The sequence below is a fragment of the Phodopus roborovskii genome, unplaced genomic scaffold (genome assembly GCF_943737965.1).
Source record: "Phodopus roborovskii unplaced genomic scaffold, PHOROB, whole genome shotgun sequence".
Classification (NCBI taxonomy): Eukaryota; Metazoa; Chordata; class Mammalia; order Rodentia; family Cricetidae; genus Phodopus; species Phodopus roborovskii.
In genome coordinates this window covers 318,345-345,793 of record NW_026126605.1, presented here as the reverse complement: position 1 = coordinate 345,793, position 27,449 = coordinate 318,345, and the positions used below count along the sequence as shown (strand labels likewise).

Sequence of the window (27,449 nt, the reverse complement as noted above, 5' to 3'; positions counted from 1 at the left end):
CTCTAGGATCAGAAAAATTTGCTGAGAGCTAAATAAATGTGACCACAAGGACATAGTTACATTTTTCTAATAAAGCCCAATCAGAGAGTTTCTAGCCAAGACATTTTAAATGGAAATCTTCCTACATATGCCTAGAAACAACAAAACAATGATATAATATTTTTAAAAATTAAAGAAGACATGCATGCCCTCAAACACCTGTCCATTGTCTCCCTGCAGCAGAGACAGAAGGGAAATACCCCAAAGTCAATGAAAGCATAAGCCAAAGGGCAATCAATGGTCCAAGGACCCATCAGGTCAACTTGTGACTCACCAGGCCTTGGGCAGTATGAAGCTCTCCACATTAAACATGAACAAATACTCTGTGGCTAGGTGTCCATTGACCCAAGGAACTGGATTTGAATGTCTACAATTCTGTTAGCTGTATGCAAACAACAAACTTGGCTCTAAGTGAAACACTAAGATAAACTGTTGGAATCAGGAAAGAAAGTAGGAAGGTGAACGGACCTAACACACCCTTGCCAGCATACCCACAACATGCTCTTTCATATGAATGTACAGACATGAGCTAAGAAAAAAGGTTTGAATATAAAAGATGCCAACACAGGCTGATGTTTTGAGAACTTGGTGCCCAGTTAGTATTTTGGGGAGGGAGTTCCTAGGGGAAGAAGTAGGTAACTGGGGCAGGCCATCAGGGACATCTTTGGCTGCTTTCTGACTCATTGCCTGCTTCCTGGATACCCATGATATGAGTATCTGTCCTTTACCACATGCTGGACCTACCATAATGCTCTCTCTACTCAGGCATGCGGGCCAATCAACTAATGACCCGACCCTCCAACACTATGAGCACAAACCAATTATCCCTCCCTTGATTCTGTCAGGTACTGGGGTACAGCTGAACAAGAATAATTACAGTCAGCACGCTCAGAAAATATGAAAAGGTAATGAATTTGGGTTGCATAATACAGAGAACAGAAGGAGAGCCACCAACATCTAGGTTCTGGGAGAAGAAATAAACCAGGAGGAAGAGATGCTTAAAGAAGTAAGGATACACTCCTAAAACTTAAAGAAATTACAGAAGACCTCAACCTAATAGACAAAAAACAACAAACTAGAGAATAAAGAAAAACATAAATGTAAGACAACGACTGCATAATTCAAGAATATCAGATACAAGGAACAAAACCAAAACCTATACAAATATAAAGAACACAACATATAAAAGTCAATATAACACAGAATTCTGAGCAGCATTTGAGTACAGAACAGAACCCAGAAAGACTTCAAAGAATCAAGGAAAAAGAATTCTAACTGCATTTCAAAATGTGAGGGCATAATAAAATATCATGAGACAATAAATCCCTAAAGGCCCGACACTCAAAGAATTATACTGGCTATTCTTACAAAGAAATTCTTCAAGATTTTATCAAGAGACGCAACAGAGGGATGTTCAACTAACTTAGTAGTGTCTACTGTTGCCACTAATAAACGAAATGGGAAGTGATAGAGTGACAACAATAATGAAAAATTCAAACACATACTAGGAAACACCAAAACAGCTGGGGAAATGAGATTGTCTTAATGGTTGTGGAGGCAAAAATGTGGATAGTTTAGGACTCAACAGAGAAATAAGAGTGTACAACTCAAAGAAGGAGAACCACTCTAGAAACAAAAAGTCAGAAGGCTACCATCAGGAGCAGAGAAGGCTACCATGAGAAATAGCAGAAGCCCATCTGCTTTCTTAAAGAACAGGGAAAATGTATCAAATGCATTAAATGAAAAATATACAATGACAGAAATTGTCACATAATGATAGTCATATAAAAATGGATTAATCTTGGCTATTAAAAGAGAGTGACTCTCTAAATATGTTTCTTAAATCAAGCATTATGATGACTTAAAGAAGCAAGCTTAAGGCAAAAAAGACAAGGTTTAAAATACAAGAGGAAAGGATGGATATACTAGGTAAGTAGGACCCCAAAAGAAAGGTAATGACAGTAAGTGAATGAAGGTCACTTAACATGATCAAGGTCATGAACAAACAATGAAATGAAATCATAAAACCACAAGCAAGCAACCACATGCTACAGAGAAAACAGCAAAGTCAACATGTAACAAAAAAAAGAAAAGACCTGGAATTAATGAACAAGGAGACTCCTACAGCTCACCACCCCCACCCAGACATAACACACACAACTTGCAGCAAATAGAGGATAATATTCTCAACATCACATAAAATCTTAAATACTATCTTAGTTACTTTCCTATTGCTGTGAAAAGACACTATGACCAAGGCAACTTATAAAAGAAAGCATTCCCTCGGGGCTTGCTTAGTTTCAGAGGGTGAGTCCATGACTATCATGGAGGGAAGCTGGCAGCAGGCAGGCAGGCAGGCAGGCATAGCACTAGAGCAGTAGCTGAGAGCTTCCATGTTGAGAAAACCGTAAGGGACAGGGAGAGAGGAAAGAGGCAAAGGGCAAGGAAGAGAGGGAAAGAAGCAGGTGGAAAGTGGAAAGAAGAAAAGGGAATTGAGAATGTCATGAACTTTTGAAGCCTCAAAGTACACACCCAGTAACACACCTCCTCATACTTCCCATAAAGTTCTACCAACTAGAAACCAACATTCAAACATATTAGCCTGTAGAGACTATCCTCATTCAAAACACCACAAATACCAAGTGAAAAATTTGTAAATTATCCTTCTGAAAGCAGATTTGCAAGACAATCCACACTTTGTAACAAAATGATGTACTTTACAATTCCCACCTCAGCAAACTAAATATAGTTACTAAAAAAGCTATTAAAAATACTTAGAATTCGATGACAATAAAAATATATTTCATACTAAAACTTGTAAGGCAAGGTTAAAAAATACCAAGAAATTATAGCTTTAAATAAATAAATAAATAACTTATATATTATTAGGAAGTAACATTTAATTCCAATAGATAATCTTCCCAAATATTGATAGCCAAAGAACAGTCATCATAGAATTCACTTGAATATAGCTGGCACCTTCATTTTAATGAACTCATGTAACAGGGATTATTCACACACTGTAATAAACACAAGCTATTATGTAAGTTAAAAAGCTAATATAAAGCTTGCTGAGAAAAAAGTCTCCAAGTGATCTAGTATCTAGCAACTTCTTCTACACATATATAGATTCAAACCTCAATAACAACTGTTTTTTTTTTTTTTGCTTGTTTGTTTGTTTTTTAAGTGGCTTCAATACAAATTAAGTGGACTTCCCCAGCAGGCCATAATGCCAGCCTGCATTTCCCATGGTTCAGAGAGCCGCTCACAAGCAGCTACGGTACCATAGACACATAGAGGACATTGAAAAGAGCTATAGGACCTAGTATCAGGAACTCATTTCTTACATTTTAACATAATTTCTAGTTTATTAAGATAAGGTCCGGGTTGGTGGATTTTTACCAAAACTACTACCTAATGTTATACGCACTAACATAAACTATAATATGACAAATTGTACATTTCTCCATCCCCAGCTCAAAATGCTACTTAACACCATAAATAAAAATGTCCTGTTGAACAGCAAATGTGGAGGTGGGGTACACACAGTTAAACCTGTCCTGTTGGTGGAGCAATACAGCCAGTACAAAAGATGGGCTGTGGATCAGCAACTCAATGTTAAGATCAACACAGGACAATAGGTGTCACTAGCATCTTTCCTAAATAGAAGGACAGATAAAGTAGAGGACAGTGGATCAGGCAGTGCTACTTCCTGATACACAGTCAATACAAGCCCATGTGAACTAGTGACACTTGGGAAATGGCACCCTGCAACTATCGTCCTCAATCACTTTAGATTAACCCTGCACTGTAACTAGGACATGTCCTTACATGAGCCACATATGCTTTACCTTTCCTACCCAGGTCCTGAAAGTAAATCAACACATTGGCTGGTTTCCATCTATTGTGTGTGTAGTCTGTGGATGGTGGGACATTCCTCACCTCCAATTCTGAGTAAGGAATGTGACTCTAGAATGGCTTCCTTCGACTTGCTATATCTTCAAAAGGGACATAACACTTACACCACCTCAAAGAATGTACCCCCCCTCCTCTACTGCCCCCCACACTCTATCAGCTAAGACTGTTTTCTTCCAAGTTGCCTACTCCCTAGCTGTCCAAAAAGTGAGGCTGCTCTTTGAGATCTCACCCCAGAGGCAGGCCAGCCAGAGCATCGGGGTGTCTTTGACCTGTTCTGTGTGTAACTGTAACATACAAAGGAAAGAGCAGCACCCAGCAGAAAGCTGCAGGTAGCATGGCTGGGAAGGAGCACAGAAAATCTAAAACCCAATTAACACCTACACAAGCAAAGACAACCTAGTGCTCCTCTTACAGCCTCCCATATGCTAGGCAAATGAAACTGAAATGGCCACAGCGGCACATTGTCGTTATGCCACTCTGTCAAGAGCAGCAAATGCATTGTAGATCTATATGTAAGATCTTTGTCAGAAGCAAGACAAAAATTAAAATTATTTTCTTTCAGAGTTCCGAGGACAGATATTTATTCCACTTTCATCAAAGTTTTCACTAGAGAAACTGTATTAACTTACACGTTAGTTTTCCTTAACAGGAAAAGTGTGTGTAAACACATATCCCATTCCTTAACTAAACACTTAGTATTTTAAAAATAGGTTGAACAATAGTTTAATAATAGATGCTATTAAGATATGAATGAACCAATTATCTTCTTAGAAAACTCAAATCCAACTTTATTTAAAAATGAACACTGACAGAAAACTCCTTTATTCAGGAACTTCCATCTTATGTTCAAAAAGGAAAGTGTGAAAAACCTAGCCCTTACAGAAGAAAGCTAACTGTGAGTCTCAAGGGACAGTTGCCTGCTATGATAGCATACACCTGTAATCTCAGACACTTGAGAAGCTCAAGTCAAAAGTACTTAAGGGGACTGTGTCAAAGACAGAGGCAAAGGGCTGGGGGTGCAGGTGCCAGCCCAGCACACACTTCACCATGTGCAAGGCTTGAGGGTCTAGTCCAACCACTCCAACCACAATCACACTTACCTCCATCTGAGTTACACTGCAAGCTCTAGTACTGATGCCTAGGAGGCCAGGCTGCTGTTTTCATGTCACTTTGCTCCTCTCAAGAAATAAGGGAAGTCAAAGGAAACCATAGCAGAGCTCAGAAACACAGCAGCTGGAGACAGCAGCCATGGGAAAATAACTCACTCTCACTGGTAATGCCATTTCTATATCTGAAATCACCTCTAGGGAAAAGATTTCCACTCAAGGACACAACCACCCCCACCCTCCTGTTCCAAAAGTATAAAAACAAGACTACATCAAGGTCTGTACCTGACCTCAAAACAATCATACACTGAGAGGAAAGTCAACTTCCCGAATGCAAACTAAAATATCAAGGCATGAAAAGACAAACTGAAGTTGCCATAATACATTTACTCCTACTCTCAATGAAGGAGACATGGAGGGGTTGGAAGGAGGAAATGGAAGAGGAGAAGTGATGGACTATTTTTGTTTTTCAAAACACAATTGAAAAAAAAAAAACTCATCACAATATTTGCCTTAAAAAGTCATTGACCAGCTAAAGTATGTCAAAATTATACACTGAGAAAAGCTGATGAGGGGATCAGCTGTATAATCAAGCCCCCTGACAAAACAAAACAAACCAATAGCAACAATGAAGCCAGACCCCATTATCAAGTTACATCAGCAGTTAATAAGGCATTATTGGGTTATAGCTCAAGGCACCCCCTCTGCCACTTATAAAGGTTAATAGAAGTCTCAACAATTCAACTAGAAGCAAGAAAAACCAATCCTGGAGCAATGTCAACAGAAACCACAGCAAATTGCTTCAGCCAGCAAAGCAGGGCACTTTGTACTATGATCACAGTTCTCAGCATCTTTTTTTTTAAACTAAAACAATGCAACAACCATGTACCTATATCCTTAGAAACCAAAGAGAAGCTGGCACTGAACCTCACATAAACTCCAGAGATGCCTAGCACTTTGACACTCCATTATGCACATAACACAAAATCCAGGCTCACAAAGACAGTGTAACTCAGTGGTTCTCAACCTTCCTAATACTCAGATCCTTTAATACAGCTCTTCATGTTGTAGTGACCCTCCAAAGATAAAATTATTTCATTGCTACTTCATAACTGTAATTTTGCTATTGTTATTAATCGTAATGAAAATAACTGATATGCAATCCCCAAAGGGATCATGAGCCACAGGTTGTCCACTGCTATGGACAATTAAGCTACTAAGACTCCCAGTCATTCACCTGTTCTCTGCTCCTGGCTTTTTCTGTCATACTGAACTTTAATTAGCAGTGATTACCAAATAAAGGTGTTAGCCATCAACAATCCTAGGTATTACACTAGACAAATATCATTCAAAATACCAAACTACATTTTCTCTGAAAGTATACCAATGGAAGTAGTTCATATATCAGCCACCAAGAAAACAGAAGCTAAAATTCTGGAACATCCACTACACATTGTGTGGTTTACATTCAGTAACTCAATTGTGCTTGGTGAAAACCATGTCACAGTTGTACTGCACAAGAGAGGGATTTGCTGAGGCCATAAAAGCCATCAAAGGGAGGCCAGGGATTTCAGTTCAGGTTCACCTAAACACAAATGTAAGTCTACCATTCAACCCAACTCTTTGCTGCCCAAATGTCTCCAGTAGTAGTCACCCCCAAATGCAAGGGCAATATGAATAGCAGAAAGGCCAAGGGGGAGAAGGTGGTTTCAGCACAGCACCTCAGGAAGAAAAATACCAAGCAGCCAGAACTGACCATGGTTACAGGGACACCTATGCCATAACCTCAGGGCTCCACATTTTAGCCCTCCTTTTCAAACTCTTAAGCCAACGCCCAACACAACAAGCATGAAATGCAAAGAAAAGCTAGATTTCCATACACATACATCTATTTACATGAATGCCTGCATGTTGTTTGCATACATATGTATATATCATGTATATATAACAAGTGATCCTTTTTTTTAAAAGAGACATAAACACAATTACCAGATTCTGAAGCCCTTAGGATAACACTGTCAGTGTGGATTGCTTTCCTAGACTTCTATGCTTATTCATGTACTTAAGTGGTGTTTTCTTCAAAGGAGACTCACGATTTCCTTTTCATTCATAATCATACTGATGGGATGGGGTGTGGTGTGAAGATTTACTCTATTATTGCATTTCAGCACAGTCATGAAACACCAGAGTTCTAGAGCCACTGCCTGCTAGTCCTGACTTGTCACTGACCAACTATAGACCCTCTGTGTTCCAATTTCTTTATTTCACAGAGAGATGAATACTACCTGTACTTGCTTCTGAGGAATACCTAAGCTTAGTAAATACTGATAGGAACAGTAAAGAGTATGTAAATCTTGTTCTCTAAAAGAACCAAGATAATAAACAGTATTAACCACTGTTTCTATGAAGGCCCATAGAGAAAAATAAAATCATGATCACAATTACATTTCACACCTGAAAAGGCCTGTACAACTTAGGAAATATAAGTTCATAGTTCCAAAAATGCAACAAAAAACTTAATTTGAACAGGTTGCAGAGATTTTCTTTTAAACATGCAAAGGTGACACTGTTCTCCTCCACAAGTAGACACATGGAAGCAAGTCAAGCCCCAGAAGTGCCACCCATAGCTACTAAAGGCTAAACACAAACCCTAGAAAACACTGTGGGAGAGAATACTCTGTGTAGACTTAATCCTCCTCTTCCTCAATAACTGCAAGGAGTGGGTAGGGACTGAGGAAGCAGCCATGGGTTGCACATGCCTTAGCTCCAAGTTCACCTTTATCCTCTTCTAGGTTTCTTCAGGGTCTTCATGAGTTCTCTGTAATGTAAGTAATTTGGAATTGGCCACATTGATATAATACCCTCCCCACTTCAAGATATCTTCTCATCGCCCTGGCTACCATAGAAAACACTTCAAATCAGTCACTCTTGACAGCCTTAAAACTTCCATCTCATTCAGGATAAACAATACTGTGGTTGGTTTGAAAAGATGTTTCTTAGACAGCCTGGCTACCTCCTACGCTCGAGACTCTCAAAGAGGGCTAAAAAGAGAGTGACAGCTGCTTGAATTCAGAACTAGAAATTAAAATAAAAGCTATTAGAAGTGAAGAAAGAACACACTCCACAGGGAGACCAGCTTTAAAGGAATTTTTTCTCTTCTACAAAGTCTAGTTACCTGCCATGAACTTATTTTCACCACAGTAGCAGCTATGTGTGTTTTAAAGACATTAAAAAAGCCTTTTTCCTTTTCCCGAGAAAGGGGACAATGTTCATCCCACACAGAAGCACAGTCGAGTCTACATGCTTTCTCACTAGCATTGAGGGGCTGAGCTCATGGAAGGCTTCAGAGGAGAGGCCTATGCAGAGGCGGCAGCATGCATGATTTATTGGCACTGCATAACTCAATTACAGCCTGAAGCTTCTAGCTGTCTTCTCTAACCCACTCATCTTAGCACTGTAAAAATGAGTTAAGAAATAATCTGTCTACATGGACTGCCACACTTTGGGGCTGGTCTCAGATTCAGCATTACAGCACTGTAATTCTACATCAAGAAATCACAGTATGCTCTGAGGGGGTGGTAAAAAGCACCCACACTCAGGAAGTTATTACCCAGAGCACACTGATGAAATATCAGGTTGAACAATTGCAAAAATGACAAGAAGAATCATTTCCAACACCAAGATGGAGACCTGCTTCCACACAGTAAACTGGTTGATACTAGTTAGATATGTCCACAAGAAACGCCTACAGCTACAGGATATGGGTGATGATGCATGCCAACTGTGGTTTTAACGGTGGCCCTTCTACTTCTCACACTGTTGGTGGACATGCTTTTGGCTAACTCCTGTGGGAAAGGCAGCCATAGCTCCCTAACAAAAGCACATCTTAAGAGACTTGGGGGGGGTGCCCTTCAGGGTCATTACAAGGGGACCCATAAAAGCAACTGGCATGCTCATGGGAGCTCATAGGCTATGGACCAACAGCTATGGTGCTGCATGGGACAGACCTATGCCCTCTGCATATGTTTGACAGCAATAAAGCTTAGCCTATTTGTGGGACTCCTATCAGTGGAAGCAGGGCCTGTCCTCAATGCCTTGGCTGGCTTGTGGGAACTTATTTCTCATGCTGGTTGCCTCCCCCCAGCTTTAATACAAGGACAGGAGCTTGGTCCTACCTCAACTTGATATGCCAGGCTTTGTTGGCACCCATGAGAGGCCTGCCCCTTTCTGAACAGAGGTGGAGGAGGAGTGGATTGGGGAGGGTTGCAGAGAGGATGTGGGGGGGGTGAGAGGAAAGGGATGGGGAAAAGTAGCTTTATAAGCACATTCTCTTGGGAACACACAGCCACCACTATATCAAGCAGGCAGCTCTGGCCTGTTCAGGCAGAGGTGCCTCCATGCTCTGGGATGAGCCTTTGGATCAAAGTGGACATGTTGTAAAAGACAGAGTAAAACAAGGACATGCCAATACAAGTGGAGGAAATCCCATGGGGCCTCACCCTTACATGAAAGGCTATGGTCAATTAACAACTGCTGGGAAGGGGAGAATTAATCTTCCCTACTGACAAGCCCCTGATTGTGATACAATACCAAGTGGTCAGCCTTAGAAACACACATGCAGGCAATACTGAAAAGACTTAGTAGGTCATGTTTTCATACAGACACACACATGAAATATATATGTGTGTGTGCATATTTATATGTACACAACTCACATATATGAAGGTCCCATGAGTTTTGGGAGGGGGATAATATATTTTAATTAAAACTTTAAAATATACTCAGAAAAAATGAGTTTGTCTTCTTTATGAGTATGAAGACTATTCCTTCTCAATGAAGACATAACACTTTGGCATTTAACACTTCTCTTTCCATGGCCTTTCCAGAGGCAGAATTCCTCTCTTTGCGGACAACTATCTAGTATTCTTCCCATCCCTTTGAACATAGTCACCTTGCTAAAAGTGTTCTGTCTCTAAGAATACTACTTAGCAGAAACAGTGGGGTTTGAGTGGTCACTATCATGTCAAACATAAGCCAACAACCATGTCCATCATGTTCAGCAGCAGATATGCCATTACTTTAACTATGCAATTGAGAGATCAACCTAAGTGTATAAGCAGAAAGATCAGCCTGAGTATGTAAGTAGTGTGCATGACACAGGTTTTCAGAACTTCTTTGTGAGGAATATGACATAATTTCAATTCTAGCATTCACTGCCATAAAAATCCAAAATAAAGGACAGTGTCAGAAACCTAAACAGTTAATAAGGTTCATTATTTTAAGATTAAAAAAAATCTATATATGCTAGGGATACCACAGAATACTTCCCTACTATACTTTAGGCTGAGTTAACCTGACAAATCTACATTTAGAAGACTACACAGATGCCTGCTTCCTCATCTTCACTTTCCTTGCTCATACCTTCGAATCAAAATAAATTCTCTTAATTCCCTGAAGTTAGCTAAATTAATATCCACCACCACTTTAAGTGTTCACTGATGACGTGTTACATGGTATGGTGGCTGAAGGGACTTTGACATGGTAATTTTGTCCTACTGCGTATTTGGAGGCTGGCCCTGACAAGACACTTCCCCAAGCACAAGAAGGAAGTGCCAGGAGTCAGGCCTCCCCTCCATCTGCCTCTCCTTCAACAGTATGTGCTCATTCCCCTTTGCTTCCATCCACTATGCTGCAGGCCTACAATAACACATCTTCAACAAAACGTGCTGCAGTTAACAGTTTGTCATCCAAATGTTAAAAGCGCCAACCCAATGGTGCCCAAGAAAGACCAACAGTAGAGAATAGTGTATCGTGCCAATTGGCTTGCCAGATAATTCTGCCCTCAACCCAAATTCAATCACAGTTTTAACTTGCCTAAAGAAGAAAACTGCTATATCATGAACAGAAGACAGGCACAGAATATCTATCTAGTTATTTCAGGAAGATGTGTGTAACAACTACTCTCATAAACATCTAGTTCTGTTTAAAATTAGAGCTGGTATGAAAGAAGGAAGAACTCAGTCAAAACTCAGATGGTAAGCCTCTCCTCCTAATTCTTTAAATCATGACTTCTATCTCCCCCCCCCCCACATCAAAAGGAAAATAAGATCGGTCACTGCCATCTCTCATAGGCTCACAAACTTCCCTCTATGTTAGAGTGAATTGTAGCAATCACAGCAGCCCTTTCTCATACAAGAGGGAGCATGGACATGGACACAGGGGAGCTGGAGAATGTGAACATCCACCTCAGCCTTAGCCTCTTCTGCTGCTTTACTGCTAGTTCTAAAGAAACAAAAACACAGGACAAGGACAAGGAAACCAAAGCAAAACTCTGAGCCGAGTTCTGAGCGACCTGCCTCGGACTTTGCTACTTCATAACAGACTCAGCCAGGCTATTGCAGCTTTGGAGTTCAAGAGATTACTAGGGGCCACAGGAATGTGAGCAATGTGCATTCTATAAGATAAAAGGCAAGAAGATTTAATAGCTGCTCTAATTAAGAGAACTACATACTACTCATCACTGCCATTCATGTCATTCTTTTACGGAAATAACTAGAAGTTTAAGTTGCAGATAAGTTGAATGTCATTTGATCATATATGACAAAAATTGTTTTCCCTTGCTTTGTGTTACCTATATTCAAATCACTTTGTACCAGCCTCACAGGCTTTCCTGATCCTGACGACTTTAGTAATGACTTTCATGCTAAATGTGCCCACAGCAGCTCTATAGAGCAATGAGCCATGGAGCTTACACTGGACAACTTTCAGCCTTGGGATGAGCTCATCCACACTGTGTCATGGTGCTGCATTGCTGCTTCAAGGTAGGTTCTACAGTGTGGGGCCTGTCCTAGGCATCTCCCCACAAGTCTACAAACTCCACACAGTGGCCTCACAGACTCGCATCTGTGTGGATGCTAAACTGCATGCTAAGCAGTCTCTAAGACTGACTGGCTCAGGGCAAATAGGGCATAGCAAAAGCTCAGCTAACAACCCTATGACCAAATCACAGGCAATATCTACACATTCAAATCCTCCTCTAAATCGTAGCAGTAAAAAAAAATCTACTTAACTTTTTAACAAAAACTATTTATTCTGTATTTTATGAAGTCAAATTTACCTCCTTTTATAATGAGACAAGGAGAACAGGTACATATTCACATTACAATATTCTACCTGAATAAACTACATATTTAAGCAAAATAGGATAAAACACAGGAAGTGACTCTACTGTGAGAATACCAAAAATATTTTAAATGGGTTTTTGAGCCCTCAGAAGTTGAAGGCTGAAGAAGGCACTCTCAGTCCAGCAACAAGAGTACAGCAGTAAGTGGGTATAATCTGGTGGTATTCACTGTGGTGAGTATCATGAGAGCTGAGATAGCATCACTGAGAGTACAAGGCCAACCTGAGCTACACAGCTTAATGCTTTCTCAAAACACTGCAATCATAACCAAATTAATACATAGCATTTTTCAGGAAGCAGACTTTTTAACATGCAAACCTTAACATCAACTGCTTTTCAGTACCTTCCCCTGTTTGCCTCCTTTTAGACATGTGTTCCCAACTCTTTCCACTAGTCTCCTCATACACACATTCTTACAACTCAATCTGAAGCTTGGCTCCACCAATAAAAGGGACAGTCTTTTTAACTGATTTGTACCTCCTCACCTACAGGGTAATATAAAAGCTGCTGAATCATCAAACTTGGGTGCTTCCACTATGACAACTCTGAGGTCGGCATATTGGGACTGGAGAGATGGGTCAGCAGTTAAGGCCATAGACTGCTCTTTTAAAGGACACAGGTTCAATTCCAAGCACCCACACAGCATCTCACAACCATCTATAACTCCAGTTCCAGGGGATTTGATGCCCTCTTCTGGCCCCCATAGGCACTGTACTCATGTGTGTTTAAGTTGAAACAAAGAAACAAAAAAGTCAAGGTTGACTAGAGGACACTAGACAGGCCAAGGACCTAGGTGGAAACCAGACACTTTATGCTACAAGAACATAGCACTGAAGCCACTCCTAATGACATTCTTCCATCCCCAGGGAGCAGAGTCCTGCTCACCCTCACAAGAGCAGCTTCCTCCTACAGCAGCCTCAAGCCAGCAGTAGACGGCCAACACAATGGTGGCGTTTCAGGGCTGCTTTCTGTCTCACAATGTTTTGCCTAGAGATATATATGCCTTATAGCTGTGCTTACACATTATGGTTTACAACTTTGTCTTTATTGACTTCCTGTGTGTGTGTACTACTTTGACTCCCTCACCCCCATTTTGTCCTATTCCGGTTTGTTTAGTTGTATTTTATCCTAGTATTATTGTTTTTGAGAGACCTGTTTGTATTCTAATGAGAGTGAGAAAGAAAGGGAGTGGATTTGGGTGGGTGGGAAATGGGTTTGATCTGGGAGGAGTTCGGGAAGAGGAAACTGTAATGAGCCTATATTGTATTAAAAAAAAAATCTGTTTTAAATAAATAAATACATACATACAGGTTTTTAAAAAAAAGTCAAGATTGTTAGCAAAAATAAATAGCAAAGTTATAAAATAGAAAGCAGTAAAATAATATGCAATTAAATATCATAAAATAACAAGCATAAGACAGAATAAAGGGAATGCAAAACTGATATTTCTCCCCTCAAAATTAAGTAGCATTTAAGAAGTGTGACATTAGGAGTGATTGTGGTTCAATGGCAGAGCATTTGACTGGCACTAAGGAAAAATATATTTCCTGAAACTTAGGAGCAATATACGCTATATGCCATCTTGAGTTTTCCACCAAAGATATGAATAACAAACAATTCTCAGTCACTAATCCTCATTCACAAACTATGCGCAGAAAGGGAGCCACTCTTCCATAGATTATTAAGATACAGTTTCATTCCTAAGACTAACAGAATGCGGCTGTGATTCCAGACAATGCCTGACTTAGATCATCTCCACCATAAAACAAAACGGTTAGCTTTGCTTTCTTTGAAGGCCAGTCAGGTATCTTGTGGCATTGTGTGCATTTCTTACTCCTCTCCTAGTTCTGGCATTTGCTTGTTTCACTGTTTATTAACACTTCTACCAGAGGATAGGTGAGATGTAAGAGAAAGTGAAACTCAGACCAGTCAAGTTTACTCCTTTTTAGCGCCTTTGTTGACAAAGAATGAAAGTGAGAAGAGAAAAAAATTTATCTGGGATCACAAGTGGGAAGGAAGCCTGGAGAGCAACTCTGTGAGCTGAGGAGATGGTGCCATCAGTAAAGCACCTGCTGAGCAAGCCCAGAGACTGGAGTGTGGCTGCTGAGAACCCTCAACAAGCTGAGCATGGTCATACAGGCCTATAACCCTAGCACTGGGAAAAGGTGGGGGCCAATCAATGAGTTCCAAGTTCAACAGGAGACTCCTCAAAAATGGGTGTAGAGTGATCTCTGACACACTCTCTCTCAAATCAGAACCTGATATTCATGACTCATGCCTTTCTCCAGGAAACAGAAAAATAATATCTGACTGTATTTCTGTCACATGTGCACGTACCCGGCAAGCGATTCAGAAAGAACCAAGAACATCTCACCCCCAGTATTGTTACCAGAGGTGTTTTGGGTCTTTCTGCATGTACCCTCAGTCACTTGAGGACAGTTGTCACCTCAGTGCATTAACTGATGATACTTTTCTCTTGAATGTGTGTTTATGATGACGGTATTATACTCTGGTCCTGATCAACATACCCATAGGAGGTGTTGGGAAGGATAATAAAGGCTTACGGGATTGCAGCAAGAAGAGAAATCAAGAATGACCTTAAATTTGGAAAGCTGACTCAACAGGAGAAATACCCATTTAAAAAAGGCAGGCTTTGACATCATATCATCTTATTCTCTACACATGTGAGAATAAATCACCAATCAGCCCTTGTGGGGTTCACAGTCTTGGTTCTGACCTTAAAGTCCAGACAAGGCTATGAGGTGAGAGCTGGCAAGGACAGTTTGGCTGGGACATGGGCATCACCATCTGCCTCAGGTCCACTGAACCCAGTTCCTGCAGCCTAACTTCAAAGGCAGGTCAATTTGCCACCTGGGCTTTGGAGACAACTAAGAGCTTTCCCTTTTGAGAATGGCAGTCCACTGGGTTCAGAATGGTGCAGAAGCCAAGCCCCACCATAGTAGTAACCTATACCGTTAATCCAGGCACATTAACAGTGGATTGGCCCCACTAGCTCCTCACATCAAAGATCTGCTTTAATTTTAGTTCCATTTGTCTCAGGTTATGTAACCTCACAGGAGGTCACACAAGTTTCCCAATAAAAGAAATTTAAGCTGTCTTAAAAGTAAAAAAAGAACTGTGCATAACAAAAACAAACACAAAACAGAAACTTACATTTTTCTCCCTGACCAGAAAACATCAACCTCCCTGTTAATCTGAAACATTACAATTTAGGGGAGAAAGAAATCAGAACAGAGACTGAAACACTGGGGCCTGCCCAGAGGGCATATGATAAGCTGTGCTATCAGCAGGCCACCAGCACAACAACAATCCGCATCTTACCATCTTCCAGCTCAAGACAAAGATTATACACGGCCACTGGCCTCTTCGTCCTCTGCCCCTGTCTCTTTGACTGCCGTGGTGGAGCATTTGGAGGTGAAGCTGACAGGCAGGTGGGCTCAGGGAATGCAGCATCTGGCGAGGTCCGAAATATCTGCCATTGGGTATAAGCATGACAATGGATGCCCATGAGTGAAACTTGCACATTGCTATAGCAAAGCCTAGTCCAGTTGCATTAGATTTGGGGTTCATTCATGACAGACCAGAGCCAAAATCCAAATCTCTGAATCTGACATCAGAAAACATTTTTTAATACAAAATTTCAAAATAAAGAATCGCACTAAAGTTAAAACAGCACCAAATCATTATCCCCCCCCCCAAAGTAAACAAGTACAATGGTTTTCACCATGGAGTAGACACAATTATGGCTCTTCATCCAGGATGCAGTATTAAATCATTAAGTACCCCAAAGTTTCACAGAGGTTATTCTTATGCCAAAATACTGGACTTGTTTTTTGTTTGTTTGTTGTGTTTTTGTTTTTGCCCTAATAACATAAACAGAAACACCCATTTACAAATTTTTTAATAGATTTAAAAATAGGCTGTGCCTATGATATCACCTGATTTACAGTCTTCATAATTTTCCTATTTAATGTTTTATAGATTTCACCAATTCATTTAACACCAACCCCTCTTAATAATTTTCTCTCCTATTTTCTGAAGCCCAGAACATCAGCACTGTGATTTATCTATAGTGTCATTCATATATCAGAAATAATAACATTAATTAAAAAGTGCTGCTTCTTTGCTTGACAATATGTTTTCCTTGGACAAAGTAATATGTGTGTCATAAAGAGAAGTGGTCACATTGCGGTTATTTATCACAGACCTTCCCTAGCCACCAAGACCTGAGGTGAGAGGCTCCCTTCAACATAAGGAACTCCAGCCTTCAATGAAGCCATGAAATAAAACATTAGAGACATCAGCCCGATACATCTGCACTGCAGAGGACAGACACACTCTCCCAGGTGAGACAAGAAGCAAACAACTAGCTTTAAAAGAACACAAATGTAAACTCTCAATAAAAGGCATTGCAATTACCACTTACCCATTTGAACAAAAGCAAGCATATGAGTCGTGTGTTGAGTGAAGTTGCCACCTACATGTATGTCTATCTACACAGGAAGACTGACAGTGAAGGATTTTAACTAAAAACCCTAGAAATTCTCACCTAAAAATCACTATATACTAATAAAAATAAGCTCATTTACCCATGTATTTGCTTTATAGTGTCACACTGCCCCCTCATGTATAAACAGAATAAAAGATTATTTAAGTTGCCATGGACCAATATTTGCTAGTGAGAATCTCATCTGCTGTTGTACCTGGTAACATACTAACATACTGTGACATACTGTCTTTCCACAGAATCTGGAGTCCACAGGGCCCTGGCAAAAAGGGAACTCAGGTGTGCCTTGAAAATCTGCTGCCCAGACTGCTGGCCCAGTGGTGGTCATGCTGTCATTGTCACTGCTCAAGTTAAAAAAGGTAGTGGCATTTGGGGACAGGAGCAATGAGGTGTAAAAGCACACAAGGACAGTGACGAGAGACAATGGGAAAGCATATTCCCACTCAAAGAGAACAGCACCATGACCACACTTCATAAAAGCCCCAAATTTGTCTGTGCTTGCTTTTTACAAACATGGTGGATGCCCCAGGACACTATCAGAATAGGAAACCAAACACAACATTGGGCCAGGACCTCCAATGCACCAGTGAGCACTGAAACCTAGACCCCCAAGGACTGGCACTGGGTGGTTGGAAACTTTCCAATCAGGTGTTTCTGAAAGACCACACAGACAGTGTGGTGCAAGTACTGACAATTCTTGTACCCCTTCCTCATCTCCAGATGTTTGGCAAAGGCTATGGGGAAGGAGGTGTGGGGGGGGGCTGCAGAGTCAGACCAATGTGGCTCTACCAAACCCAGAAGGCTGAACTAAGTCTCCCAGCACTTCAGTTCTGAATGAAGAGCTGGGGTCAAACATTAGATAGCCTTCAGAAGACTTCAGGCACGACTGGGTTTGCACCAGAATTTATGCCTTCCAGTTGTTTTTGTGTTCTTTGGTTTACAATTTAAAGCTCCTGGGTCATTCTTTTGTATAGCCAAAGCAAAGAAACACTGATTTGGAAATCATCCCACTGTTAAGACAACTATGTCAGGACTAAAGACAAACATCAGAACAACAGCAACCACAAAAAACATTCAGAAAAAAAATGGCACTTAACATCTTGTAAATTCTTTAGACCATGCCGCATCCCATTTATACATATGATGGTTCAGATTCCAGCTACCAATCAATGCCTTAATAAAATTCTTTGAGGGACCGGCATCCAGAAAGCTTAGTCACCATCCACCTTAGTACAGTTACCAAGTTTAGATATCCCCAGAGGCAGCACTGTCTGGGCTTGGGGGCCTCCCAGGTCTGAAGGCTGAGATCGATGACAGAACTGATGTTCACGGTTCATCATTCAATACAGCAGTGGGCACACAGGACTCAGAATAAACGGTACCAACCTCCATTTGTGCCATGATGCACAAATAACTGAAGTGAATTCAGACCTCTATGAGGCAGCTTAACCACTGTTTGCACAAGACGCTGCTCATTTCCCACCATCTCCAATATTCTCAGAGCTAGTACTCTGAGCAGTTTTCCCCAGTCTTCCAGAGAAAGACGTCACACAAGGAGCTAAAAGGACAGTTACAAATGGACTGCTTTTTTCATGACTCTGAAGAAACTTACAGCCACCTGGTTGCTGTTACAACTTCATTTTCCTACTTTAGCACCAAAACTTTACATTTAAATCTCTGCCTACTATTTAGACACAGTGGTACTGGGGCAGGTGGACATAAGCCCACCCCACCCCTCAAACACATTCATCTTGCCTCCTAATGTAGCATGAATCCCAATGTCTTTTTTTTCCTCTCACAAGGCAACAAAACTAATTATTGTGACTCTTCGCAATGTGCAAGAATAGTTTTAAGTTATATTTTTTTCTGAGTCTGCAAGAGGAAACCAGCAAAACTCTTTGCATTGAAATGCTGAGCTGTTTTCTGGTGATCTGATTCTAGAATGTTCTACTCATCATGTTTTGCACTGCATTATGAAAACATCACTTTTGAGCCACTACATACATCACAGGTCTCTCTCTGGGATGTTTTATTCCCTTACCACAGTGACACACCACTTATTGTTTCCAATGCCCTAATTCACCTGTTGCCTTTGTTTAGGGATAGATCAAAATTATTCAAAACTTCATTTTTAAGGTTAAAAACTTCTTCACACACTTCCATATTTACAGCACAAGAAAAACTCAGACCAGACAGTCCTAGCAATAAAACAAAGCTTATGAGGTAAGGAAGCTGTTTGCAACCTCAGGTCACCTCACAGTGCTAACCCAAACAGAAGTCTGTCACTGCTGTTCACAGTCACGGGCTCCTCAGATGCAATGAAGTAGATGCTCCTGCATGGGACTCGGCAAACTCTTCCTGCCACGCCATCATGGGCCACAAGGACCATCTCTGAAATGTATGCATCAGTGCCCAACTCCAATCAGCAACATCTGAAGAACAGTCATTCTCTTTCACATAGGTGTTTCTGCAGGCATCCAGTCCTTTTCACCACAAAAGGAAGACTGTCAGTTCTGTCTGCATGTTCCTGAACATTCCAGCAGCAGCTACAATTATTTACCATGTGATTATGCCTGACATTATACATTATATTTTGTATATATAAAAAATCTTTATATACAAAGATTTAACCAGATTTCCTGATGCCAGAATGTAAATCTCAGCCACTGAACTCCACTGTGACTATTAAGCCCCACTCCTCTGAAGTCCTCCGCAATGATGTGCTAGACTACAAATCGTGTCTTCTGTAAGCAGATAGATTTCCAGAAGACAGCAGCAAGTCAATGCATTCATTCTCTTTCCCAAGTAAACTTCCAATATGGGGAGTGGGGAGAAAGAGCACATACCTAATCTTCCTAAAATGCATAATTACCCAAAGTCACTTTCAGCTTCAGAGTCTACAGTGTGAGCAAAACACATCATTGTGAGGCTGTGCCACTAAGATGACTCTAAGGGGACCCTGTACACTGCAAATAAAACTGAAAACCAGCTTCCAGCTGTCTGGCCTTGAGCTAGCTCTACCCTATGACTAAATGTGGGTCTATTCTAGGGCATTCAACTAGAATTGATAATGGAGACTGACAGTTAAACACAGCTAGGTTCAGCCTTAAGAACTCTAGGCTTCATGTTGGTTAAAGTTCACGAATAACTCAGACTCTGGCTGGAAATTGCCCTTGCTGTCTCCTACACCAACTTCTCTGTACAGCTCAGTGAATTGAGGTCCCCACAGTGGAGAATTTGCCCTTGTTCCCTTCACCCATCAATGCCAGACTCAGGCCTTATCCCAGGAGGGCCTCAGAGTCAAGGGCTATTTAGCATCCTGCTGGCTTTAACCCTTTGTGCCCAACAAAGTATGATTTGCACATGCACTAGTGTCCTTCCACAGGTCTGTCCTAGAGTACAGTCAAAAGAGACAGTATATTTGAAGAAAACTATTATCCCTGTGGTGAATATATATATACATATATATATATATATATATATATATGGACTTTATCTAGTTACTTGTTATTCTCTAAAATGCAATGTAGTACCTAGTTATACAGCTATTATACTGTACTAGGTATTGTTAAGCAATGGGGAGGTGATTATGGTACACAGGAGGCTATGTGAGTTATATGGAAATATCATGCTGTTGTCATTTGACAGCAGTGGGCAGTAGATGTCATCCTAGAACCAAAGAGCCACCAAGGGCCAAGGGCCAAAAGACCTACTCATCTAGATAGGCTCACTGCAGCAGTGCCTCAAAGAGCTCTCATATGCTAATGAGGCCCCTGAGGCTAGACAACAGGAGCATGTTATGGGTCTGGCTGCCACCTGTCAGATTGGGAGACTGGAGAGGGACTTGAGAACTTAAAGGACACAGTTCTTCTGTGCATTCTTCCCATAAACTCAGAATCTGATGGTGGCCCTGACATTGCATGTCCCCTCTGAAAAACACCTTTACAATTTTTACAATTTACAAGTTAAAAAAAAAAAAACAGAAATTTTATTTGGCACATTTATAAAATTGATATGATTTTTGTTTTCTTCCTACTTTTAAGCTTTCTGTTGGAAATCATGTGTGGACACATTCCCAAACCTCAACAGATACAACCTCTGTAGCTTTCATAGATGAGATCACACTGCCCAGCTGACTGTGGTCTCTGCTCTAGCAGTTTTGGTGGTCAACTAAATCAGCCTTCACAAAGAGGGGCATGCCCTCACAGCCACACACTCCAAATCACAGGCAGGCTCCATGGCGTTTGGCAGAGACAATGGGACTACAGGCACTAAAATTCTGGTAATATTATAAAACCAAAAGGCAGTAGGAAGCCCCCACATGCTCACCAATCGCTTGATCCTATCTATTCAAAGGAAGCCTCTCTGGCCCAAAGCAAAGAAGCACCACCCATGCACCATGGGGTGAACAAACATTCCCAGTTATAAAACACTGTTCTATGGTTTACTAAAGTTTAGAAAGTCACTCCAGGTGCAATGTTACCCATCTGCACCTGTATACATTTGGGAAACCCAGCATCGAGTTTCCACAGTCAGACAAAATCACTTTTCCAAACACAGCTGTACCTTCGCCTTCTATAACCCAAACATCTACAAATATTCTTCACTTAGGAAAATCCAATGTCTCATGAGAACTTTTCTTCAATGTGTCCTTTGCATATAAAAACTTCACAGTAAAGATGAAAAATAACATTAACAAAAATATGTTCTAAGTCAACTATTTGTTTATTTGTTTATTTGCTTGCTGCCCTCTCCCTGCTTTGATCTGGAAGGGCAGCTCTTTTCTTTTCACTTTTTTTGGGGTGCTTCGAGTATCCCAAGACATTATTTGATCCTGAAAGTAGGACAGAAATCTCCGAGGAAGCCACCATATGCAGTCCCAAAGTCCCAGGGAGTCTGAAGGAAGTTCCCTCTGAAGCTGGTATCAACTCTGATTTTAAAAGTCCTATTTCATAAGCCACTTGAAACTTTCAATCCCAGCAAACAAATCTGGAAGTAGCTGGCCTCACCTCATAGGCTTTCAAGGTTGACAGTATCTTCTTTTGGAAAACAGGTGGGCTGAGTAACTAGTTTTCGAGCAGGAAAAATTAAAGCAAGGATCTATCAAATCTCCAAAACTCAGTATGTAGATTTGAATCACAAAGAAAAATATTTATCACAATCATCTGAAACTTTTTCTAAGTACACAGGCCTATCTCTTTAAGAGCTCATGGAGTACTCATTCTCCCACTGATATAACCCCTGAGGGCAGATCCTCACCTTAGAGCCACCACTGGTACTTTGAAGGGTAACACTGGGCATGGCAGTGGGTATCTCTGTATCATTAACCACTATTTCTAAAATTTATGGCATTGGCTTTTCTTTCTTTACTAAAAAAAAACTTTGTTTCAAATTACAATTCATTCACATTACACAGAAGGTAATGTTTGCAATTTTTAAGATGTCAAATGTTTGTAATATTTAAAAGAATCTCTTAGAAGATAAACATTGACCACTGTGTTGTCAACTTGACAAGATCTAGAATCACCAAGAGGTAAAAGCACCTGGGCGTAACTATGGAGATTATCTACACTATTAGGTCAGCCTGTGGGCATAACTATGGAGATTGCCTGCATTATTAGGTCAGCCTGTGGTCCTGCCTGTAAGGGATTATCTATACTAGGTTGACTAGGGTAGAGAAGCCACCACTGTAGGTGGCATCTTTCCCCGGGGTTAACACTTGCATTCAACATTCTTTATTTTCTGACTATGGGTACAACTGGGTCAGCTGCTTGAGCTCCTGCTACCATGACTTCCTGGAACTCTGGGCCAGAATAAACCCTTTCTCCCTCAAGTTGCCTTTGTCAGGGTATTTTATCACAGCAAAAGGAAAAGCAACTAAACATCCACAAACACTCATAGACAAACAGTTCTGTTAAGCTCTGAGGACTAGTTTTGTCTTGCACAGTCTTGTCTGGTTTTAAAGAGGGAAGCAACCAAAACATTCTCCAAAAACCAGCCTCTCCCAATATGAACTGCACCATTTATTTCAATAGATCTTAAGAGGTGACAATAACAGAGCCTCAATCCTTCCCTACTTCCTGTACCTTGAAAGGAGGAGGTCTAACCTCCTCAGTTTGGAATTCTGTCCCTCCCACAATCATGTCCTTATGTTTCAAGAGCATGGGCAGCTTTTGCTCAAGGGAGCTTATTCTGGCCAGACCTAGGACTGGCTTTGACACAAATGTCCCCACACACAATGGAGGGATGTATTCATGCACTGCTGGACACATTCCCTTAATTGGAAAGAGAAAGGGAAAAAAAAAAAAAAAAAAAAAAAAAAACAGTGGAATAAAGCAACCATAGAACCACATGCAGAGTAGAGCAAAAGTCCATCATCCAAATTACTGTTGACACTCTCATAACAAAGTGTTTGCCATTTTCACTGGTATGAAAGGTTAAGAACCCATCAAACAGAGTCATGTAAACTTACTTTGTCACAGAAAGAGGTCCAGAATCCAACACTGTCTGCCATCACTTTGAGTTTATTTCCAGAGAGGTCAGCACATTAAGATTTTCTCATAATTAAATCCCATCTAATAAATTTGGAACAACTAATCCTGAAACCAGAGTGATTGCTAAAAAAAAAATCAGAATTTTAAATATTCTTAGGGTATTTCCTGATAGATTTCTGATAATATTGAAGAGAAAGGAGACACATTTACATCATGTATACAATTTAAAAATGATAATTTCTTTGATACTCAGGACAATAATGTTCTTCTCCCCACACCTATGCGGGCTCAGAACAGCTTCCATCAATCAGAGCATAAGCTAGAATGAGCTACAGGATATCTGATACCAGATTCTCAAGAGTCCTATACTCTGTTTCAGCCTTGTTGGCTAGAACATTTTCTTGGAGCTCTGAGGTAGCCACATTTGTACAGAAGCCATGTGTAGGTAGAAGTCTAGTCAACCCAGCTCAGACAACAGATGTGAGCACAGCAGCTTCCAGATGGCTGCCCTCAACAGCCCTTCCCCCCAGAAGCTTTAAAACATCCTAGCTCAGGCCCAAGTATTATAGAACAAAGCAAATAAATTTTGCCTTCCCTTATCTGTTTAATCATGAAAATAACAAGACTACTTATTTCAGAACTAAATCTGGGATGGTTTGTTCTCCTAAGGTAAGTAACTGGGTAGCACAGATGAAGGCCAAGTGGTTTTAGGGTAGAGGACTGTCTAGAAGAAGAAATTGCTCTGTAGGAAGCAATGTCCTTACCAAAGGCCAGAGATACCAGAAAGGAAGTCTGGTTTCTCATTATCTCTCTTCCCTTATATAAGCAGGTTCAAGGATATGCCATAGCTGACAGGCAGCACCAGGACACAACATGGTTGGGCCAACTGGACTGACCATCTCATCCCCTTGCTGCCACCCCCCCCATTTCTGTCTTACCTCCTATAAAAGTTTAATGGTATGCCATTCGCAGATTCTCCCTACTATACAGGAGCTCTGCCTTCTTTCTCTCAAGTTCCTATGAATCTGTAATGAAACTCCTTTCTAAGCTCCTCCTCCTGGTGACCTTACATGTCATTCTTTAAATTCATAAAACAAGAATTTGGAAGACACTGATTGAGTGAAAATTTTATGTGACAGTGACACCTGTGCCCTACAGCCCACATGAAAGGCGACAGAAAGCCACTGATGAGCTCAGCAACATTTCACTCTTCCAGGTCACCATGGTGATGGTTAATCCAGACTGGCAACTTGATAAACTCCATTATCAACTAAGAGACAATCTTCTGAATGTGTCTAAAAGAGGGGATATCTAGATTGGATAACAGAAGTAGGAAAACACACCCTAAACCCAGGGTCCTGAAATTAACAGAAGGGAAACTGAGCTAACAAGCACTGGCATTTATCTCTCTGCTTGCTGACTGTGGCCACTGTCCTGTAAAACCAGCTGGCTAATACTCCTGCAGCCCTGCTTCCCCAACATACTACTGGACTGTGCTCTCAAACTATAAGCTAAAACAAGCCCACCCTTCTTTTAGTTGCTTTGTTAGGTTGAGAAAAGTGGCTAAGACAACATCTTCACCAAGTGATCAATGTGGTTTCACTAGTAACTGAACCAGCATCCAATGCCCTGGGATATGATGGATTTAGAGGACCACCATAAAATACAGAGCCTGAATCTAGTCATAAAGAAAGTCAAAATGAAAGATAATGTTCAATGAAATAATTTCCCCACATACTTCAAGTGTCCATGTCACTGATGGAAAAAATGAGAAACAGAAACTGAAGACAATAAAGAGACATGACAAGTACAGTTGTAGACTGAATCTTGGACCACATATTACCTACTAAAGCAAACATTTTCAAGTATGTACGTGCATACCAATTACCAAGAAGGCTTACCAAAACATGGCCTTGCAGTCCTGCAAAGGTGAAAGATCTCTTTTCAGCACTAGGGCTGACCTTCCCCTCACCTCTGATAAACAGCCCTGGCATGCTATGAGGATGTCCCTTACCTCAGGTTAACAGTGCATACACACCACAGGGTGCCACAGGGCAGCTGTCTCCTCCCACACACATTAACTATAAACCAATCATTTTAACTTGGCCTCCTTTACACTCATCTTCTGTATTTTCCATAGGCACAGAAAGAGGTTTTGACCAAAAGCCCAAAGATTAACCTCCTTGATTTTTTACAGAATTCCACAGCACCTATAGACATTACTTCACTACACCTGCCTGTGACAAAATAGATAAAGCAAGAAAATCTATCATCAGGTACAGTACTACTTGTGTGGCCCCAGAAAAGGCCAGAGTGCTCAATGCACAAGTTAAGTCCATAAGCTGAGGGAGAGAGAGGAGCATGGCATGAGGAAAACACAGCAGTGGCCACCATTAACTGCTGCTACTATGCTGACAGCCACATGGAAGGATTAATGGCTTCTCAGGTCCAGTTCTGAATTTCTACTTCCCAAAGTTTTGCTATACAAAATGAGCTGGTGACAAAGAATGTTCTCTTGCCACCTTAAAAGACTACTTCCTGGGAAGTCAAGCAGGAAAACCCAAAGCAAGATCGTTGAAACAGTGAGATAGTATCACCTTATAGCAGGAAAACAGATTCCCCTCCTCCCTTTCTAGACCTCTCCCTCCACACTCCTTCTCTACTCCCCTCCTTTCTCCCTCTTCCCCTCCATCTCCTCTCCCCCTCCTCTTCCTCCCTCCTCCCTCTCTCTACCCCTTCCCTCCCCTTCCCCCCTCCTTCTCTCTCTCTCTCCTATCCCGTCCCCCTCCTCCTCTCTCTATCTGCCCTTCCCCCATCCTTCTCTCTCCCTCTCCCATCCAAGGAGAACTACCCCATAGTCTAAAAGTCCTAGGGGTAGCTGCATCCAAAACAGAATGGAGCAGAAGCTGTACATCTCTTTTGGTTACAGCTAAGAGACCCTTTGGCTATAGTCAAAAGCAGGAGCTGTAGAACCCTCAAGTATAAAGAGGAAAAGTGAAAGCATTTCTGTTTGTCTTTACCACAATAAGACACATGTGTTTCACTTATCACCATAATACGTAACAAGACAATCACTATGAACAAAATAACAAACCCCACATTAGCCTCAAAATGGAAAAGCTTCACATTTAACATGTGTTAAATAGATTACATACACAAAAGTTCTCTATTCCTTCAAGGTTTGTCACCTAAGGACAAGATAGCCACCAGGAGTCACTTAATCAGAAAAGAAAGACTGAAGGACATAATGGAAGAACCACCTCATTCTTAAGTTACTCACCTGAGACCTGGTACCTCCGTGACTGCTATTCCCACAAGAGACTAGAGTTGACAGATATGTAACCATATGTAAAATTTTGACACACTCAGTTTATTAGACAATGCATTTATTTAAACCTCTCTTCTTCCTACTACTCTTTGTTTCAAAAGATAACCACTGTTAATAATTTAAGAGAAAAAAATCTAAATTTACTACATATATGTCTACCTCAATATTGGCATTACTATATAAAACATCACAAGAAACAAGCTGCTACATGTTCAGTCAGAATATCTATCACTTCACCTGTGTTATTCTCTGTTCTGAGGACATTCGGAATCGTCCCGATATAAGGTTCATATTATTAACTGTAGCACTGCACTGTACAAGACAACAGCACCCACTCCTATGTGACAGAATAATTTCGTGTAGCTTGGCCAAGTTCTGCCTATTAGCAACCTGTCTGTCCTGTCCAGACCACAGTCACCATTATTCCATATTGCCATAAGATTAGAGTTTTAGATTCTAAAAGGCAGTGAAAAGCATGTGTCACCAAAGCTCATACACACTATAAATGGCATTGGACAATGCCAACCCATCGTGGAAACTCATTCTTACCAGAACTACACAAATCACACAGCCAACCCCCGTGCCAACTCCCACAGCCCTCTGGTCAGTTGGCGGAGTTCTCACAAGGCTGTTCCACATCTGTTGGTGTGGGTTCACAGTCACATGACCCTTTTTTGGAAGATCCATCTTCCCACTGTATTTTCTAATTTCTGTACATCAGGTGGTCCTCAGTTGTGCTCATTTGATTCTCTCATCTTCACCAATCTCATGAACGTGCATATGCAACGTTCTTCACCCTATCTTCTAGTGCTATCGGAAAAGAACCTTGCCACCCTCCAGGTTTGACATGTCT

At 41.0% G+C, this 27,449-nt stretch overlaps 1 protein-coding gene across 5 annotated transcripts in view; it reads right to left on the bottom strand.

Annotated features, from left to right (window-relative positions):
• Arhgap10 (Rho GTPase activating protein 10) overlaps positions 1-27,449 on the bottom strand; it is a 242,164-nt gene that overhangs the window by 32,080 nt on the left and 182,635 nt on the right. For all 5 annotated transcript variants that reach the window (XM_051205929.1, XM_051205931.1, XM_051205930.1 and 2 more), the window contains one exon: positions 15,589-15,739. In XM_051205929.1, the coding sequence (XP_051061886.1) occupies positions 15,589-15,739 (151 nt within the window). The remainder of the gene's footprint in view (positions 1-15,588; positions 15,740-27,449) is intronic.